The 21,187-nt window shown below is 35.8% G+C and overlaps 2 protein-coding genes across 2 annotated transcripts in view; one reads left to right on the top strand and one right to left on the bottom strand.

Annotated features, from left to right (window-relative positions):
- The window catches only part of htt (huntingtin), a 35,884-nt gene extending 17,902 nt beyond the window's left edge, over positions 1 to 17,982 (bottom strand). Inside the window, exons 1-21 of the mRNA XM_073079982.1 lie at positions 17,802 to 17,982; positions 16,457 to 16,598; positions 15,570 to 15,691; positions 14,951 to 15,168; positions 13,526 to 13,657; positions 12,579 to 12,712; positions 12,030 to 12,222; positions 11,218 to 11,366; positions 10,565 to 10,705; positions 8,970 to 9,079; positions 8,317 to 8,441; positions 7,174 to 7,946; positions 6,390 to 6,586; positions 5,905 to 6,024; positions 5,251 to 5,506; positions 4,515 to 4,689; positions 3,768 to 4,019; positions 3,083 to 3,255; positions 1,776 to 2,306; positions 653 to 813; positions 266 to 359 (exon numbers count right to left, since the gene is read on the bottom strand). Of these exons, the coding sequence (XP_072936083.1) occupies positions 266 to 359; positions 653 to 813; positions 1,776 to 2,306; positions 3,083 to 3,255; positions 3,768 to 4,019; positions 4,515 to 4,689; positions 5,251 to 5,506; positions 5,905 to 6,024; positions 6,390 to 6,586; positions 7,174 to 7,946; positions 8,317 to 8,441; positions 8,970 to 9,079; positions 10,565 to 10,705; positions 11,218 to 11,366; positions 12,030 to 12,222; positions 12,579 to 12,712; positions 13,526 to 13,657; positions 14,951 to 15,168; positions 15,570 to 15,691; positions 16,457 to 16,598; positions 17,802 to 17,866 (4,263 nt within the window). The 5' untranslated portion in view covers positions 17,867 to 17,982. The remainder of the gene's footprint in view (positions 1 to 265; positions 360 to 652; positions 814 to 1,775; positions 2,307 to 3,082; positions 3,256 to 3,767; positions 4,020 to 4,514; positions 4,690 to 5,250; positions 5,507 to 5,904; positions 6,025 to 6,389; positions 6,587 to 7,173; positions 7,947 to 8,316; positions 8,442 to 8,969; positions 9,080 to 10,564; positions 10,706 to 11,217; positions 11,367 to 12,029; positions 12,223 to 12,578; positions 12,713 to 13,525; positions 13,658 to 14,950; positions 15,169 to 15,569; positions 15,692 to 16,456; positions 16,599 to 17,801) is intronic.
- Positions 17,983 to 18,355: 373 nt separating this feature from the next.
- On the top strand, positions 18,356 to 20,945 carry LOC140747488 (pyridoxal phosphate homeostasis protein). Its single transcript, XM_073079974.1, has 4 exons — positions 18,356 to 18,566; positions 19,128 to 19,485; positions 19,898 to 20,139; positions 20,621 to 20,945. Exons 1-4 carry the CDS (start codon positions 18,471 to 18,473, stop codon positions 20,690 to 20,692), a joined length of 768 nt encoding a protein of 255 aa, XP_072936075.1. The 5' UTR covers positions 18,356 to 18,470; the 3' UTR covers positions 20,693 to 20,945.
- Positions 20,946 to 21,187: the final 242 nt, after the last annotated feature.

The raw sequence follows: 21,187 nt of genomic DNA, 5'->3' as shown, positions 1-21,187 counted from the left end.
CTTCACATACCTTTCGAGATTTTTTATATAAATCTCTCAGGTATGCAAGTGTCCTCACGATGTTTTCCTTCACTGTTTTAAGCATGTGATAATTAATTTCTAATACGCACATAACTTTGAAAAATAAGAGGTACCTAGGATTTGAACCTCGGACCCGTCGTTCGAGAGGCCGTTTCTAAACCTTTAGGCTATCACTGCTTTTATAACATAACACAGTCGTTATAATCATTATTTTTTATTAAAGAAAATATAACAACTAATTCACCTTTGGTATTTCTATAATCTGCTTTGTGTGATGCTTAGAAGAGGATAATTGCACCAAGAAATTTAATATACTATTGACGAGATCACAGCAATTCCTGAAAAGTAAACAACAAGTTTATTATAGTAGTATTATTTGATCGATAACAGATGGCGCTGTACGTATACAAATAACTTATATATAAAATTCTCGTGTCACCATGTTAGTTACCGTACTCCTCCGAAACGGCTTTACCGATTTTCACCAAATTTTATATGCATATTCAGTAGGTCCGTGAATCGGCAACTATTTTTCATACCCCTAAGTGATAAGGGTTATTCATCCTTAACATTTTTTATTTATATGGCAACACAACGTTTGCCGGGTCAGCTAGTATTTTTATTTACTCACGGTATCTCATGCTGTTCTACCAGATCCAACTGTTTCATAAGGAACCCTATGAAGACTTGGTCGCTGTCAAGCATGCAGTAGTTGACCCTTAACGCCATTAGTTGACAGAGGAGGCTCAACACGGAGCAGTGGAGGGGAATGTCGTTTTGCATTGTGTAGCTCTGAAAGTATAGAAAAAATTAAATAGTATCTTGTATACAATAAGAAATTGAAGGTGGGAGAACCCTTTATGGTTCCACTCCGGCGGCACCACCACCTCACATATTTCTACCTCATAACAGCAGTGTTAAGCGCTGCTGTGTTCCGTTTTGAAGGGTGTGGTAAGGGAGACACTTTTCCGAGGCGTTCCAGTTTAGTCCTCAGGGGTAGCAGCGCATCTGTGGCTGACCTCAGGTAGGAATATCTCTGTCTGGGGTTGATTACAGATGTCCATGGGCGGCAGTAGCTACTTACCATAAGGTGGACTGCATGCTCGTCTGCTATTCCTATATTATAAAAAATAAGATGGCGCTACGAAAATCAAAATCATACTTGGATAAGTAATAAGCATTGATAAGATATGGCTAGATATAAGACCCAAATCAAATTAAATCAACCTAGTACTGCCTGACATACCCCTCAAGAGTATAGGTATTGATATTATTGATAACAAAGCTTGAATGAGTGTAATTTTAACAAAGACTTACGTCATAATTTTATCATAAATTATGTAATACTGAAATACCATAGAATCTAAGTTGAAAGTGGTAGGTAGTACCCACCCTTTGTGGTTCGACCACCATTGCACCTCTTTCTACTTAATAACAGTAATATTAAGTGTTGCTGTGTACAGTTTTGTAGAGTATGGTATCTGACACATCTTTCTCCAAGGAGGTCCAACTTAGTCATCTGGAGTAGCCACGCATCTGTGGCCAACCTCAGTTAGAAAGTAAGCTTATCCAGGATTGATTACAGGTGTCTACGGGCGGCAGCAGCAACTTACCATCAGATGGACATAAAAATCTGTAATCCCGAAATGAGTTGACTTTCTACTTGCGATTGGACAATTCCGCTACCTACGAGAGCTAAGTAAAAGTACCTTTATTTATGTATGTCTTAAATAAAAGAATACTTTAGCACTCACCTTCAAAGCCTGTATTACAACGGGCTCGAACAACCGTATATACCGCTCGAGTTCCTTCTTATTCGTACTCCACTTCCTATCAATCCTGTTCTTCGCGAAGTTCTCCATCATCATTAACAGCTGCCTTTCTTCCACCATCCTCGGATTCTTACTATCTAGTGACAGTTTCTGACTAGCATTCGAGCATACGCTAGATCTCCTAGACTCTTCCTCTATAGGTTGTAGAGAATTGATCAACATTACGTCTTCGAAGAAACTCGTAGGGGGTTCCGGTACATTTTTATCAGCAATACTCATGAAATCCATATATTGATTAACCATATTAGTACTGAAAAGGCATTTGAGTAACTGTGTGACGCAGTACACTGTATTGTTTGGTGAGAACGGCATTAAAACTTTGAGGTAGTAGAGTATTTCTTCGGTGACCGGGCCGAATTCCTTCTCGGTAGCCAGTTCTAGCTGGATGGCCAGTGCTTTTAGTACGGTTGAGAGGAACTCGTTGAATATACTGCTCTTTGGATCTAGGTTTATCTGTTGACAATGAAATGAGTTAGTTGTTTATAACTATTCAACATATTTTTAAATACGAAATTAGCTTTTAAATAAATAAACCACATTGAAATTAATCCAAATGGTTCATAGCTGATTAATTAAAGGTCGTAGGAGTGTGACTCGACAACTGCATCTATTTCTAGTAATTCATAATTCATAATTCTTTATTTGCATAGAATAAGGTTAACAAAGGTCTTATAGTTACAAATTTCTCTCATTCTGCCGGGTCGGCGTGCAAATTTTGTACACATACTAATTAAAAACAATTTACAATTGTCAATATTTAAAATAATTGATTGCAATACACGTAATTTGAATATTATACAGATATATACAGATATATATTATATTATAAGAGGTGTTGATGCCGATTGCCGATTGATATTATCGTAAGCCTTAAAAGCGGCAACGCATCTGTAAGTGGCTTCTAGTAGAACCTTTTCAATACGGAGTTGTTTGTAAATAGACAACCTTGACCACTTACCATCTCATGCTCTCTTACACTTCATGCTCCTTTACTTTACTAGTAATTATTATAAAAGCAAAAACCCATCTGCTTAGAAATATATTTTATGTAACTCCCACAATTTAGACGAATCCAACGACACCTCATATGTTAAAGTCTGCCCAATGGTTTGGACTGCGTGCCAAAGAATGAGGCGTACATACATTCATACATACGCCCTAAAATGATTACCCTCTGCAGTGTGGTAAATAAACACATCATTCCCGAAACAGTATCTAACGCAACAAACCTTATGATTAGAGAACGTCGCCCTCAGGTTCTCATACAGCTTCATATAGAAGGGCTCGTTGTAGAAGTGTCCCGCGAAGTTTGCCTTCAAGCTGGTGGCCGGTACGGGCGGCTTCTTACGGACTTTCTCGTCTAAGGGCTCTGTTGGGGTGATGCTTTTGCGTGGTGTTGTATCTAAGGAGAGATGGTTTTAACTGGTTTTAATTATTTATCCATAAGGGTATGTAGACGCTGCGAATATAAACGTATATTATTAATTATGTTTGTTTAGCATTAACTCGCTAACACCATGTAGAGAACGGTAGATTATTATGGCGAATACCAAATAAACACGAACTCATTTCTTCACGTATGCGCTCATACTCGTCTGTCCCGGGCGGATATCTAAATTGTCTCTTAGTACTATTTATTTGTAGTAGACCAACGCCGTGTTTTATAACAACACTGCTTTTAATTACTGTTCGGGCACGAAGGACAGGATACAAGTGATTTAAATATAAAATATATTAAGAGCTGTGGCGTCACTACCGCCTTTATGTATTTTTTTGTAATTATAATATTTTCTTCCTTTGTCCGACCTACCAAAACGTTTAATTTTATTTCAAAGTATGAGAACAAAATAATTAGCTCTAACGATACATCGCTGGGTCAGCATCTACAATCTACACCAAAAAAACAAAACTAACCTTGATTTTTCCTCCTAACCGGGCTCCCAGGCAGCGCGATCCCACTCTTATTCAGATGTACATTCGGGTTAACATCCTCAATGAGATGCACCAACACATTCAGCATCTTCAGCGTCACCTGGAGGAACTTCTCCGACCAGGTCGCTAGCTTCTCGTTCTCCAAGTGTTGCCATTTGTCTTTGAGTGTTTGTGTGTCGCGCTCGAAGATGTCACGGTTTGTCGTTTTGTGGCGCATTACATTATGGATTTCGACTGGAACAAACGTAGTTATTAATTATAATATACCCCTTTAAATTATATGAGCGTTTGACAATTTTAAGTTATGCATGATAAGGATATTGTAGAGAAATATAATTCACTGAAATTTAGCGAATGCTTGTGAGTTTGACGCTGCAATTATCCAGGAAAGGGTGATTACTTTTAAGAGGTAGCTGTTTACCTGTTCTGACTGTAAATGTGTTTTTTTTTACATGGGAATAAACAAAATAAATGTTGAATGTTGAATACAAAAAATACTATACTTTATTCGACACGAGTATACATTCGCGCATTTATGCGTATGTCTCTCTTTTTCCCTCCTATCTGACGTATGCACACGTGTATTTGTGTTTGTGTTTGCAGATATACTAGCGTGCATTTTGTGTATGTGTACTGCGTGTACGTATGTGTATGCGCGTGTGTGCGTGTACGTGTATGCGCGTATATATGTGTTCGTGCGTGTATGTTTGTCTCTGTGTTTATACACACCAGGGTACAACAGGCGGCATACGTCGAGCAGCGCGGCGCGCACGTTGACGCCGTGGTTCGCGAGGTCCAGCGTGTCGAGGCACCAGCCGACTAGCCCGTGGTCCGCGTATGCCGTGTGGTGTTGCCACGGTGACCACTTGTGACATATCGCTTGGAGGGTCTCGAGGAGGCCTTGCTGTGGATGAAATTAAAATTGAACACCCATTTGATTTTTTATTCATAAAAGTACTTTAGGCGGAAGGGAGATCTTCCGCTGGATGAAGTGATAATGCCTGGGGAGCGGTCGTACTGTAAATCTCCATTCGATTTTCTTTTTTTAATGTAAAAGTGGCTTTGGCGAAAGGGGAGATCTTCCGCCAGGCTGATCGGCTAGGTGATACACGGGAAGCTGCCGTGATTCAACAGTCTTAATGCCGAGCATGTATATGTACAATTGCAGAGAAAAATTCAATAGCGTGATTCAGAAACGTGGCGCCACGTCTTGTCTACTTGCGGGAAACGATTAACAAAATTAAACAATGTGGTCGGAAATTGAATGCGTAACTGATGATAACTGATGATAAATATCATACATTCTTCTTTATTTTGTAGGCATGTCATCGTAAGATAGCAATCGTTAAGAATTGTCTGAGGCCTAACTTAACTGGAAAACATCCAACATAGGTGAACTAACCTAACCTAACTCATACATCATTGGGACATAAATTGTGATACAACCAATAAAACATCTACTCACCGTATAATATTTACAGTTGGACGACATCAACCTCCCGACCAAGTCACCAACGACCTCTTTCAACGCGCTAGAATCCTTCAACACATTCCCAGCTTTCATTTGATCCGGCAAATCATTGTAGAAGTACATATCCCTTACTAGTTCCAAGGATAGTTTAGGGCTGTCGAAGGAGAACAACTTGCTGTGGTCCTTAGCGACCTCCGCCATCATTGTGGCGGGCGTGGCGCGCTTTGAAATGTATATTTTTGGTATTATACTGCAAGAAAATATCTCATTAGGTTAAAGGATTTAGTCGACATATTTACAAGACTATTAGCAGTCTGTAGTAATGATAGGTCCAATTCGCTATAAACCCTAATTTGAAAATTGAGTGGGTGTATCTTTTCTATAAAAAACTATGCCATGTCATGCCAGAGATTTTTTTTATAAATCTCTCCGGTATGCAGGTTTCCTCACGATGTTTTTCCTTCACCGTTTAAGCAAGTGATAATTAATTAGAAATTAATTAATACGCACATAAATTTGAAAATCAGAGGTGCGTGCCTGGGATTTGAACCTCGGACCCCTCGATCAAGAGGCCGCGTTTCTTAACCACTAGGCTATCACTGCTATCAAATTATATCAATATCAAATACAAATATCAAGTTGTCATACTTAGCAATAGTTTGAGAAGCGGCGGCTCTGACTTTTTGGTCCTGATCACTCAGCAGACGAAACAGTGTCTCCATTATTAGTTTACTTCGCGCGTAGTATTCCGGATATAGCATAAACAGCCTGAAATTACATACATACAATATTTTAACCGCTCATTCTTAAAACCCGAAAGTTGTATTAATTATAAATATATAACTTTTCTAAAAAAAAAAGTACAATATTTAAAATAGAATAATTTCTTTCTTGTTTACAGTTAATTGAAAAAGTAATGTAACAAACTAATTATTATTATTATTAACAAGAAAAATGTAATCTGTATAGAATTCGCCTACAATATTTAATTTCAATTTTAATGTTATTCCAACTGACACTGAATTTTTATTCTGCCTATTTCTTATTTATACCACAAATCTGTCACTAGCTACTACAAGAACAATCGCTACAATATACATATTACCCAACAATACCATACAATATCGACTCACTTTTTATACGGCAGTTTTTCATACAGCTTACAGAGCGTGACTCTACACAGCCAATAGTTGTTCGTCTCTACGTTGACGAGTGCGTTCAATGCGTTCGTTAGTAGCGACCAATGCACACTGTTGCTTAGAGCGGGCGCCATGTTGGTTAGTGACGTCAGTGTGTGGTTCACTGTTGAGTGGATCTCGTCTGATAAACCCTGAAAAAATATTAATATAATATTAATACGTAAAATGTATGTAGTATAAATGTGCAAAATTTGGTTACATGGAAAATATTCCACATTTTATTCATCATATATCATGAAAATGTCCTCAAAATGAGTTCAAATATTCCTTACTTACTTAAATTTTGAAGGTGGTAGAACCCTTTGCGGTTCGACTGTGGCAGCACCACCGCCACACGTATTTCTTATAACAGCAGTGTTAAGCGCTGCTGTGTTCTGATTTGAAGGGTGTGGTAAGAGAAACATATTTTCCGAGGCGTTACAGCTTAATCCTCAGGTGTAGCGCCGCATCAGTGGCCTACTTCAAGTAGGAATACCTAATCTAATATCCTACTGTGCTTGATTGCCATGGGTGGCAGTAGCCACTTACCGTCAGATGGACTGCATGCTCGTGTGTTACTCGTATATTATAAAAAAATGGATCTTTAACCATATAAAAAATATATTTTATGCGATCCCCTTTTGATTTCAATGCTTATATTACCTTGACCTGTATGTTTGTACCTACGAACCTACATATGTGTAAAGGAATTAAACTAAATATAATGTACAAAATCTACCTTCAAAAGAATCTCCACGAGTTTCTCAGTGCATATACAATCGCTAACTTCCTTTGGCAGCACACTGTAGTACCTCCACCTATGGTAGTCCCCGTGCGCTAATTCCAACGCCGCACTCAGATAACTCCCAATACAGACCCGTACTAGACCCCTAATCTGCGGGTCATTATGTCCTTCGAATAACCCAAAAAGCTCAGACATGTGCTGAAACTCGAATTCCTTTTCCGAAATATCGTCTCTTGTGTCCATTTCATTTATTATTTCATCTGTCCTTTTCAAAGGACGCTTCCGTTCCTTCTTCTCGAAGTCTTTGAGAATGTCCAAGTTGTCCAAATTCGTTGTTGATTCCCCAAAATGGTCGAATTTCATGTCTAGATCTATGCTAGATGTAAGTATGTCTCCACTACTCGTCATGGGGTATCCGGTAGACATATGATCATTGCTTCCTGTCATATTGGAGTTTGATGTGAAATTACTATTGGTCATATTTGGGTTGGTGCTATCAGCACTTAGACCGCTAGCGACAAGATCTTTTGTCATTTTGCTATCCAAGATATTGCTTGCAACGTCCTTTGAACTTTTCAACTCACTCTCTAGAGACTTTTCAGACTTACTGTCCTTTTTAGAGGCCAGTTGTGAGTTCAGTTGACTATCTGTGCTTTTAAAAAGCTCCTGACTCAAGGATTCGGTTATAGAGTCTTGGAAACACACGTTACGCTCTAAGATGAACTCGTTTATGTTGTCTTGGTTCGAATCTGTGCCTTCTGACGAAGCTAAAAAATAATTGAAAACGATACAACACATTTTTGCTATAAAAGGTTTTTACCACCCACAAAGATTCTTAAGTAAAAGAACAGCCTTGTTGTATTTATAGTATTGTATTCATTAATTAATTTGATTTTTATTGAATTGAACTCAATTTGAATTGTATTGATTCATTCATCGATTCACAGCTTAATTTATTGATAAGTACATACCTATCTGCCAAAATTTATAGAAATTTTAAATAAAAGTTTAAATACTCGACAAACAAGTTTACTTATACTTTTATTTCTTGAACAAAAAACACATTTTAATGTTATTTGCACTGTAAAATTTACCCAAAAAGAATTGACAATGTCTAAAGATAATATGTTTACTTACCAGAGTAATTCTGGAATTTGATATCGGCATCTTTATCTAAGTAAATAGTCACTGCTTGCGGGTAAAGCTGGAATATCACTGACAGACAGGACAACGCTGATGATTTTACTGATACTCTTACAGATCTGAAAAAAAAAGAATATTATATGTATAGCCTTCATTTGAGATGTTTTTATTTGTTAAATACTTTCAAGGTAAATCCTTCCTCGTTCGAATCTAGCAGAAACCCACCACACCTATTTCTGCTTTAAAGGAACATTGTTAAGTACTGCTGTTCACAAATTTTACATTTGAGAGTTAAAATTTAATCTTTAGTGGTAAACCACAAATCAGCTGAAATCTGATAAGTCTGGAAACATATTTAGTACAAGCTTTTGCCCGCGGCTTCGCTCGCGTTACTAAGTAATATTTTCATCCCCTTGGGGGTAGAATTGATCAAAATCCTTTCTTACGGATGCCTACGTCATAACATCTGCCTGTATGCCAAATTTCAGCCCGATCCGTCCAGTGGTTTGGGCTGTGCGTTGATAGATCACTATGTCAGTCAGGCACCTTTTAGTAGATTATATTTAGATTACAGATGTCTATGGATGGCAATAAAGTACCATCAATTTCTTACTTTTAATCTATATTATAAGGGCAGTCTATATCACCTGTCTGGTATAAGGCCACCTTTGTTTCCAGTCAAAAGAAACTTCGAAGTGAGAAGTCTAGCACAATACTTAAGAGGCACATCTTCATCTGTCGACGATCCTATGTTAATCTGCAAATAAACAGACGTTTCAAGTTACTATTACTTGCTATGATTAACATAATTATAATAAATAAATAATTAGCCAAATGCGAGTCGAACTCGCACTCGGAGGGTTCCGTACCTAGGTACCACCAAAATTTCCTTAATTTGTATTATTATAACGGCCATACAAATTAATACATTCATACTATTAAGTTAAGATTAAAACTACTTCGCAACAATCCGCTAAAAATATGTATGATGGTATATATTTTAAACCATGCAGTATGTACCACCCTCCCTCCCTCAAAGGATGCATGCAGATGCAAAAATTAAAAATATACACCACCATACATACCACCACCAACACGTGTTTCGCTCCAAAACGGAGTATCATCAGGGTAAGTTGACTCTACGACGGTTAATCGCTAAGTGACGCTGTCAACCTAATGCATGCCTTTTATAATGATATCCAACCCTCCCCTCCACAATGAAATGTAAACAACTGATGACAGTTGTGTGATAATAAGGTTATAGATTAATTATTCGCATTAAATCTGCGAATAATCATCTGTTTACTGATTGTTGGTAAAAATATGAAGTAAAGGAGAGCTGGACACATTAATTTGTTCATTCAGCAGTGTAATCCTACTACTTATTAGACGCGGGCCATTATGTGCCAAGTAACCATACGTATGAAATTTTACACACGGGTGACAAGGGCTGTAGACTTAATATATTAGAACAACGGGAGATTATTAAGCACAATAACAACAGTAGGATTACACTGCTGAATGAACAAATTAATGTGTCCAGCTCTCCTTTACTTCATATTTTTACCAACAATCAGTAAACAGATGATTATTCGCAGATTTAATGCGAATAATTAATCTATAACCTTATTATCACACAACTGTCATCAGTTGTTTACATTTCATTGTGGAGGGGAGGGTTGGATATCATTATAAAAGGCATGCATTAGGTTGACAGCGTCACTTAGCGATTAACCGTCGTAGAGTCAACTTACCCTGATGATGCTCCGTTTTGGAGCGAAACACGTGTTGGTGGTGGTATGTATGGTGGTGTATATTTTTAATTTTTGCATCTGCATGCATCCTTTGAGGGAGGGAGGGTGATACATACTGCATGGTTTAAAATATATACCATCATACATATTTTTAGCGGATTGTTGCGAAGTAGTTTTAATCTTAACTTAATAGCATGGATTTCCGCAAAGTAACGCCTGATACAATTAACTATCTAATACATTCATACATCGAAAAATAGTTTTTTATATGGCTACCGCATTTTTTTTTACTTTTAGTATTTGTTATTATAGCTACCAACGTTATACACACATATACACACGCTGTAATAAAATCAAATGTCTACCTATTACTGTTCAAGAGATACAGTATAGAGCCCTATGACACGCGGACAGACAGTGAAGGTTTAGTAACAAAACGGCACCTCCGTTTTTACCCTTTGGGTACGGAACCCTAAAACTACACATACTTTAACACCGCCGTCCCTAGATGGCGCTCGGTCGTCGACTACATCCTCCTCGAAGTCCTGCAGTTTCTCTGACAGATCCTTCGTCAGTTGCTCTGGATCTTGTAAGGGCATCTCTGTGTCACTTGCCACCGAATCTGGCGTCTGTGGAGTGGGGAGATACATATGAAATTACATATAACAAAGGTGGTAGAAGATTGGCATATACAAAAAGTCAATATAAAAATTAGGTAGTAATTAATATAATGACACTCATCACTAATGTATATTAGAAACTCTATTCTTTCGATAATAGCTTTTTAACTCACTAATAATGAATCACTGTAGAAATCCGACTCCAAAGGATCAACTTGTAGACCATGAAGTGAATTAAATAGAGTGAGAAAATCTAGTTACTAATATTCCTAATTTTACTATCTTTAGTTACATACATACCTACATACATACATACATACATACATACATACATACAACCCAAGCTAATAAAAGCGTGTTAAAAAATATATTAAGTCAACATCAAATAAAAAATAATTATTGAAGCAATGACATTCCGTATGTTTCTTTTTATTTTATTTTGTTACGAAAAACACAGTGCTATAAAAATAAAGTTATTTACAACATAATTATATACTACACCATTTAATAGTTTTAAATACCTGTATAGTAAGATCCTCAACACTCAAACTGGGCGTGGCCAGCTGTAACACACTGCCCAAGTGCAAAGCACCACTGAACAACAACTCTGGTTCTCGGCCATCGGGTAACGGTGTTGGGATCGCCCGGGACGATATCGCACTCGTATAACCTGTAGGTTTAACATAGATATTTTATATTTATAGTATAGTCTCCGCGTCAAACAGCTAGTCCGCTCCGAATATAGTAACGGGTCGCGTCGCAATAGCAAATTGTAGATATTAGCGGACGATTACAGTTCGGCACCCTCCGCTACCCACTCTCGCCCGCGGGTGCGTGGTAAGCTGGGTTAGTGTGCCTTTACGTTACGGAGTACATCCTAACTAAACCAGCACGCAACTACTTCAGAACGGACTAGAAATTAGACACGGACTAATATTAGGAATATAAAGAGAGGTGGAGATTTACGTTTTAGTTTAGATTTCGGTTTAAGCTTAAGATTAGGTTTAAGTTCAGGAATACGTTCATGTTCACGGATTTGTTTATATTTTCATTAGACGGAAAGATTTTTTTTTTTTTGGTGTAGTAACTGTTAAAATTTTTTACTCCTTTAGTTTACGTTTTTGTGTACGGTTCCGTTGTTTTTGTTTATGTTAAGTATTAGGAGAAGTGGTACTTACCAATGACATTTATAACAAATACACCTTTCTACCGTACCGAGAGTAACATAACTTTACAAAAAAATCCTTATTATTCATATTTTCACATTTGGCCACCCAAACACTTCTTTCCCTTTCTTTATATGAAAATAAAATAGTCTATACCAAATACTCACTAATATTCCGCCTGTGCCCCTTATCCGTCCGTCTATCATCTAAACATACAACCCTGGGGTGGGTATCAAGTAACGCCCGGCGATAATCGCCTGTTGCTTGAGACAGCAAAACAGACAGACACTCCATAACGGTATTTTGTATGTTGTGCTCCGTGGTCGATAGCTCGATGTAATGGATGCATAATTGGTACAACTAGAAAAAATAAAACCAATATCAAACCTATGTTGAATCAAAAAATCAAAAATAATAATTGATTTGAAAGTAAATGTTTCTAAGCCCAATTTAAAATACGAAACTATGTGTGTAATCTACAATGATTATTAAAAAAACATTTACTTTGAAAATAAGCAAAAACCTAGTCATAAACCTAAACTTAGTCCTAAAGTTTTATGTCTTGCTTGATAATCTCTTAAGAAAAGGCTGAATTAATGTTATGAACAGGCATTTTACTCTGCTTTTTTAAAACTACAAAAATATTTAGTATCTACAAAAAAATCAAGTATTTCGTATACTTAGCAAGTAACAACCCATTATATATCAGAACTAACCTCCAAATAATCCTGTACAGTGAAGAGGTCGTTTTCGGCGAATTTCGAAAAATCGTTCAAATGAAAAATGGCTTTGATGACACAAAACCATCCGATCACAACCGTATCGTCTGCTGCAGATGGCCAAAGTTTTTCTGTGAATAAATAGTGTTAATTATTTTTTAGGAATTATCTACCAAAGTTGATACATGCCTTAATCGAAAAAAGGTATAGTTTTAGTACCTCACTTCACCAATCTGCTTTGAAGAAAAATAGAACAAAATACTCTACAGTGTGGTGGTAGACTTCCTCTGGGGTGGAGAAAAACCCATGCCCACGAGCGGGACATACATAGGGTTGCAACTAAACCTTACTGATATTTAGGGTGAACCTTTCTTCTATATAAAATTGGTTACACATGTCCGTGCGCGGCAGTTACCATTTACCATCAAGTGGAATGCGTGGCCCTTGCCACTTCATTAATATTCCAATAAAAAACAGTAAAAGACTTAATTATCACTTGTAACATGAAGAAAAACGTCGCGAGGAAACTACCAATTCACACTTGACCAGCACAGTTCACACCTGTCACTCCAAGAGCGCCCGCATAAGTGGGATGTTATTGCGTTTTGGAGAAAAAGAGTTGAGAGAGAAAATAAATAACAATAGTAAACAATATTCTACAAGTGGTAGAACCCTTCATGGACTCCACCACCACACCTATTTCTGCCTCATAACAGCAGTGTTAAGTGTTGCTGTGTTCTGGTTTGAAGGGTGTGGTAATGAAAACATACAAAACCGAGGCGTCCCAACTTAGTTCTCAGGGGTAGCGGCGCATCTGTGGCCGACCTCAGGTTAACTGGGGTTGATTACAGATGTCCATGGGCGGAAGTAGCGACTTACCGTCAGGTGGACTGCATGCTTCTCTACTACTCCTATATTATAAAAAAAATGAACATACAACTCACCATAAACCTTACTCAACACATTCGTCAACAAGGGTTGCCTGTGCGAACACAAATGCGCCACGCAGGTCGCTATGCCGCGTCTGACCGCCGGCTCTGAACACTCTACATGCGACAGTAATGCTTTTGATAGCTCTGCGAACAAAAGTTAAGAATTAGACGTAAAGAAAGTAAAATCTATGTTTAATAATAGTTATAGATGACAGAGAGTAGATAAGTAGATGAGTACTAGTGACTAACTTGGTACTCACTTCCTAGATTTGGTGGGTAGGCTACACTTGTTAGCAAATCGCGTTAGTGGCCTTATATGAGCTTTGAAAACATCGAACCTGTGTTAGGAATTGTGAATCCCTTGACTTAGCATATATAGTGTGCATAAGTGCGTGCGTGTGTACGCTCGTTCGTGTGTCCATGCTTTTGGTTACAGTTTGAATACATTATCTATAATATACAATTTTAATAGCCAAGGAATTTAGTTTATTTCTCTAATTTAGTTAATTAATAAAACAGTACACCTAAAGTTGCTCAAAGTAATTTTCAAATTACTAGACATCCTATCATAATTTCTTAAGCATGGCATATGAAATCAATCTTACCACAAGAAAACATAATCTTACGCGACAACTACACTTATTCTAGCCACATGAAACTCAATTCCATACCCAAGTTAACCACATATTATTACGATCTGAAAAGGCGTACGAAAATACAAGAAAGTGAAAGTTTTACACTTCCTTACATTACTGTGTTCATATCATTTTTAAACTTCCCTTGGGCAATGAGTCAATTAGAAGTGACTTCACGAAAATTATAACCAAAAGTTATTAAAGGGAATAAGATATACAATTTATTCTCTATTTAGCTACTGTAAAGTTCAAAGTAAGAAGAAAGATAACGAATTTTCTTATCCACTTTGATAAAGCATCTTACCCGCGTCGCAACTTTATTCTTTCCGTTCATCTCTCTACTTCTACAACGTGTTTCAATAACGATAGTATAAGAAAGCTGCTGTATTTCAGTCATTCTGATATTTTCATAATTTAGTCCTCAGACGTAGCAAATTAGCAACACATCCGTATAGAGGACAGGTAGCAAACTAGCATTCATCTGGTTCATCAGGTAGATTTCATGATATGCTACGTATAAGTTTAAATAAGGACAATGGTACAAAATTATTAAAATCGTGTGTTGTCATCGGTTTTTGATAATTCTTTAAAATTTTGAATTAAACTGAACGTTCAAAGTGGATAGAAATCGGGTTCAAAGATTCCGTTACATAGTTACATACTAATACATACATACATACAACCCAATATAATAAAAGTGTGTTAAAAAATGTATTTCATTCTAAAATGTTCTTTTCGCATATGGAGCTTCCAAGCACCAAATCACACCTAGTTTTCTTAATAAAATATAACAGGAACTCACCAGCTATCTCTTCATCAGTTGTATACTCATTGAGAGCATTTAGTATCCGCGGTAAATTTGACTCCAATGCCTCAACTATGAGTTGTATTGCAGTTGTCTGTCTGACTATCTGACTGAGCTTCGGGAAGAGAGTTTGGGCTTGAGAGCGTATTTTACCCACGCCTGGGCGTAACCAGCAATCGCCGAGGCATATTCGGGAAAGGGCGGCTCTGATCCATCTAGAAAGGTGATTAAAATAAAGGTAGGTACAGCACTATACATTATATAGTGAAATAATATAGAGAGTGTATTTTTTTTTCTAAATGAAGTTGTTCGATTCCCGGCTAGGGAAAAAAATATTTAAAAAAGTAATGATGCAGTTTTAGTTTTTATCAAAATCGGCCTCGTAACTCCTTTCAGCATTTTTAGCTAAACCTTCTAAAGTTTCGGATTTGGCCTTGAAGGCCCGTTTTAAAAATTCATCCTGTATATAGATTCAAACAGCGTTACTCTTATCTGAAGTGTTAATTGGGTAAAAATAAAAACCTGTAGTTTGGTATACACACTCCTATTTTAGTACAAAAATATAAAGAAGAAAAAACACTTAACACAATTATGATATAGTAATATGTGAACTCACCTGGCATTTTTGGTAGGATCTATTTGATTCTGAAGGATGATGTTAGTTTTATATGAGTGGAATGCAAATCCACCTGCCACCGCCCTGTTTAAGGCTTCATCTCCAACAAGACGGACCTCAGCCTGAGAATATTAACATAAAAAACATTAACATTCTTGGTAAACATATAATCTTCACTTTTTTTGAAGTTATTTAAAAATCAATGTAATCATATAGAAATACAATGGTGCGTTTTTAAGTCTGCGGAATGGTGGGGTTGGAGAGAGGATAGCGGGCTCGTTAAAGAGGTGAAAGGAAATAAATTTTCTACAGACGAAAAAGTTAAGGACGCAATTTTTCCGACAAGGACAAAACATTTTTTTATTAGGATTTAAATAAGTTAATACAAAGATCTTAAAAATGTATTAATCTTGCAGGAAGGAGAATATGTAGAAAAAGAAAAATAATTTTGACATTTTATTTTCCCTCCTTGTCCCTCATTCCGCGAACTTAAAAATGCCCCCTCGTATGTTTGAGAAGTATGTTGAAGAAGAATAAATCTTTGAAGAGTTCTATTTGCACTTATGTCATACAGTTGATGACATCATAAAACTCTGAGAAATCCTTACAAGAAGGCTATTCAAGTATTTCCTGGTCCTTAACAGATATGAAATAGACCTAATAAATAATTAATTTAGATCCATGGATCACCAGGAGTATAGTAGATACTAGATATTATAAGGACAAAAAAAAGCAAACATTTTCATTTTTGTACCAACTTTTTCCTCCACCAATCTACAAATTACAAAGGATTAGTATTATGACCTAAATTGTGGGAAGAGAAAAATGCCCAGCATTGGGACACAAAAATATTTACAGTCATACCAACACAAACAAAACATACTCACACTATCATTACTAGCTAGTGCCAACAGGGTGGGTATGGCTGAATGCAGCAGGTTGGCATAGTGTCTAGCACAGCTGGGGCGGGTACCGAGCACCCCTAGACACCTGCCGAGACTCCCCGCAGCCGCTTGGAGCTCATGACCTCTGTACAATGACAACAATCAAATTATAATTTTTCAAATTAAATTCATCAAATTTAATTATGTATTTTTTCTTAATTAATAAATTCTCTCTATAATTTCTTAATTAATAAATTATCTCTATAATATTATTTAATTATGACATGCAATTGTATGTTAATTATTATTTTTTACTTATGATGTTTGGCAAAATATTGTCACTCATAATTCTACTGCCACTTAGCATGTAAATATTATTCAATAATGTATGTAATATACCTACTTAAAAGTAAACAGAATGTTAGTGACCATTATCAAATAAATAGATAAATAATGAAACTAGAAAGTTGGCAAACAAAAACTAAGTTTTATTCCTCATTATTGGATACACAATCCATATTTTTTTATAATATAGGAGAGTAGCAGACGAGCATACAGTCCACCTGATGGTAAATGGCTACTGCCGCCCATGGACATCTGTAATCAACCCCAGATAGGATTAGATATTCCTACCTAAGGTTGGTCACAGATGCACCGCTACCCCTGAGGACTAAGCTGGAACTCCTCAGAAAAGTCTGTCTCCCTTACCACACCCTTCAAAACGGAACACAGTAGCACCTAACACTGATGTTATTAGGTAGAAATAATATAATTCACATGATTACTCATAACTTTTTATCACATAAAGTATTATTTTAACAATTTATTCACTATATAATTGATTCTTCATAGTATTTTCGCAACACATGAGTTATAAACTTCATTGCAGGAGATATTTCTACATAACCCAGAAGGGGAACAAAACATTTCTGTGATAAATGACAAACTTAAAACCGGATTTTTTGGTAATTGGTCACACTTGTTCATTAGCAGTGGTGACTTCTTATCATCAGATGGATTGCATAGGGTCCTATTTGGTACTTTTAAATAAAAAAATAATAATTTTGCAAAGCAACAACAAGCTTGAGATTACTTATTAAAGTCCTACTTAATTATAAATAATCATATCAGTCTCTCAAGCTTTGAAGTTTTTAGTAGCTTGAATAATAAAACAGGCAAGCTGCATACTACAACAATAACTTCAAATTGAGTACTATGCATTCAATTTCTTTGTTTTATAACGTACATCTTATGAATTGCAAACGTAAATAGCCAAATAAGGCTTTACAGACCTTGATCTTGCCCTGTATGTAAGCTAAAAAATATATTGCGGTAAAGCGGTACTAACTTGGCCGATCCTTCACAACTTTTCAGGTATTCCAACGACTTCTCCGCCTTCTCTAACACGTTCATGGCTGAAATATTGTCAGCCGAAGCATCCGAAGCACGATGGAAGCATAATATCTACGTAAGAAATCGGAAAACTGGCGACTTCCGTCGCGAAAACGCAACAAACAAACGAAAGGAAAATCAATTTTGTTGACGTTTATTGTTTACGTTCGGAAACATGATTAGATTTATATTCATATTTTTTAATATTAATATTGTATATTTAAAATATATAACTGAATGAAAATAATAGATTAGATGTGAATAAATAATTACTTAACATAAGTTTAAGGCTTTTAATAAGTTTTACAATATATTTTCATTGTAATACATTTTTTTTTCTGTTGGAGTTAACATTTTTCTTATTTCATTCAAATAAGCTGCGTTCACAAGAGTATTAAACTTAAAAATATAACACAATACTTGTACTTTTATTTATTATTATTCAACATAATGATTATATTACATTTTAACAGTGATTGACCTTTGATTGCACAATGTTTCATTGTTATTGATAAGCCAGCTGATAAGTGTCATTTGTCAAACGTAATTGTTGAATTAGTTGAATGATAACAAACGTCAGTCTACGAAAAAATCTATCAAAAATCACGGCGGTTTTAAGATAAAAATGTCTGAAGACTCCGTCGTACCACAAATTGACGTGATGAATGGTTTAAAAACTGTTTTGGCGAATATTGAGAAGGCGGTGGCTCGAAGGAGTAAAGTAAGACATCGTCTACGTATTTTTGATTATTTACATGAATATGTGTTGTTTTATTGCGTTCCACGCCAGAATACCGCATGAAAGACATATTTTCTGTATTTAATTTAACTAACCTTGAGTTTATAGTAATCGCCGGTAAACCTTATGAAGGGTTCATTATTATCAATCCCTAATTGGTATTTATCCACTGCTAGGCTTGATTTTCCTTTCAGGATAGGAAAGTTTCGGGCCTTATTCCACCACGCTAGCCTAGTACAGATTTATAGACTACACAACCTTTTACATTTATTTTTTAATATTGAGAACCATGTGAAAAATAATTTTTAATACACAGATAATATATAAAAATCGGAGCTACACTCCTAAGATTTGATCTTTGGACTATGAATATGAAACCTATATTTAACCTACCACTAAGCCATCACTGCTTTTTGACCAATATGCAGGTTTAACTATCATCTATCAGGAGAGAATATTGCTTATTTCTATAATCCTTTTTTAGCAATAATACACTATACCCCTAATTTGGGTATGAAGCATTAATTTCAATTCATTTTCTAGGATCTACCACAGGTTATGCCAAGATTGGTAGCAGTGTCAAAGATTAAGCCAGCATCACTAGTTATTGAAGCTTATGAGGCCGGCCAGAGACACTTTGGAGAAAACTATGTAAATGAGCTTGCTGAAAAATCTAGTGATCCTCAATTACTTGAAAAATGTAAAGATATTAAATGGCACTTCATTGGCCACTTGCAAAATAATAAAGTAAATAAGCTTATAGGTTCTCCAGGGCTGTACATGGTTGAAACTATCCATTCGGAGAAAATTGCAGAGAATCTGAATAAGCAATGGATCAAATATAGAAAAGGGGATGAGAAATTAAAAGTTATGGTACAGGTCAATACTAGTGGAGAAGAAGGTAAGGATGTTTAACGACATATCAAGAAAATAATGTTAATTTCAAAATTTCTATGTTCATCAGTTAAGGTTGACATCTACATATTGATTTTAAATTTTCTTCAAAACATTTTCTGGTAACTCTTATGGTATAAACCTTTTGAATGGATTTAAAAATATTTTAAGTTATATGTTTATATTTTAATTGTTAATTATTTTATTCATTTTCATTATAATTCATAATCTATTCTATCTTTTAATTTAGAATTGAATTGTTTATAATTATAATGAAGGTTTGAATTATGTTGAATTATAATTATGGTAAAAATCATTTTCATGTCATGTTAAGAAATAATAGAATAATTGTTTTATATTATATTATTAATTATTATTATATTATTATAATATTAATTTTGTTACATTATTCTCCACAGCAAAAAGTGGAACTGAGCCTGAAAATGCCACCAACTTAGTGGAATATGTGTTGAAAAACTGTCCTGGATTGGACTTCCAAGGTCTGATGACCATCGGCATATATGACTTTGACACATCCCAAGGTCCCAATCCTGACTTTATCACCCTTGCAAAATGCAGGCAGGAGGTCTGTGAGAAACTCAACCTGGATATAAATAATGTTGAGTTGTCAATGGGAATGTCTACGGATTATGAACATGCTGTAAGTTTTACCAAATAAGTGGCTATACTAATTGATTCAACACACTTTTTATATTATCAGTTTTTGTATTCAGAGGTGTCATGGATAATATGTTATATACAAAGGTTTACATAAACATGCATATTCTTCTTCTCTTCTCTTCTCTCTTCCTTTCTTCTTTTATTCATGAATCGCAACCTTCTGTGCTTCACACTGGTTTGGTGATCAGTGTGCAACAAAGAAGAACCACATAATTATGCTGTTACAAAAATGATAATGAAATTTATTTTTGTCCTCGAATAAATAGCCCCATACATAGCCCCATACATATGCCATACATTTAAAACACCATTTGGATTGGGATAAATTAAAAACATCATTTGGGGTTACTAGTTGAAAAAACTGATTTGCCACCCTCACAATATGTGATTTTTTTTTATTTTTATGACCAGAAAATAATAATCCTAATTAACGTGGTATATGTACTTTTTTTGGATTCCAGATTGAATTGGGAGCTACCACTGTAAGAGTTGGATCTGTCATATTTGGCGCCAGACCACCTAAAGCCAATTAAGGAAATTTTAGAATATTAGAGTAAACTTTACACTATTATGTCGGTAATTCCAAGACAATGTTGTCAATGTTGTTAACAATGTTTACACTGAGTTGTATTGTTACTGTTATATTGGGCTTCCATTAAAATGTTTATAGAACAAATATGTAAGATATTATGTTGTTTATGCTATGAACATAATTATGAACAACAATTTAATATGTATATTATTTATAAAGTGATCTGTCTTAAATAAATACATATAAAGAAAATTTTATTTTCCATTTTCCTGAACACAATGTTTGATTTGACTAGTTTGAAAACTTTGAAATATTATCCGAATATGGATAACAATGGCTCAACTTTGTGGCCACATTACCTACTGACCAAACCACTCCTCCGTTAGGAGCAGTTATAGTGTATAATCTATGGTTAGGAGTATAGGTATTCTGTGAATCACTCTCCCCTTCCAGCTCCCAGGGTTGGTTTCTCCCTCCGATCATCAGGAGGGGAACT

This window comes from Epargyreus clarus, unplaced genomic scaffold (genome assembly GCF_041222505.1).
Source record: "Epargyreus clarus isolate Ecla_fem2 unplaced genomic scaffold, WU_Ecla_fem_2.2 ptg000002l, whole genome shotgun sequence".
In the NCBI taxonomy this organism is placed as follows: Eukaryota; Metazoa; Arthropoda; class Insecta; order Lepidoptera; family Hesperiidae; genus Epargyreus; species Epargyreus clarus.
The sequence above is the reverse complement of the archived record's forward strand: the minus strand, read 5'-3'. Positions and strand labels throughout refer to the sequence as shown.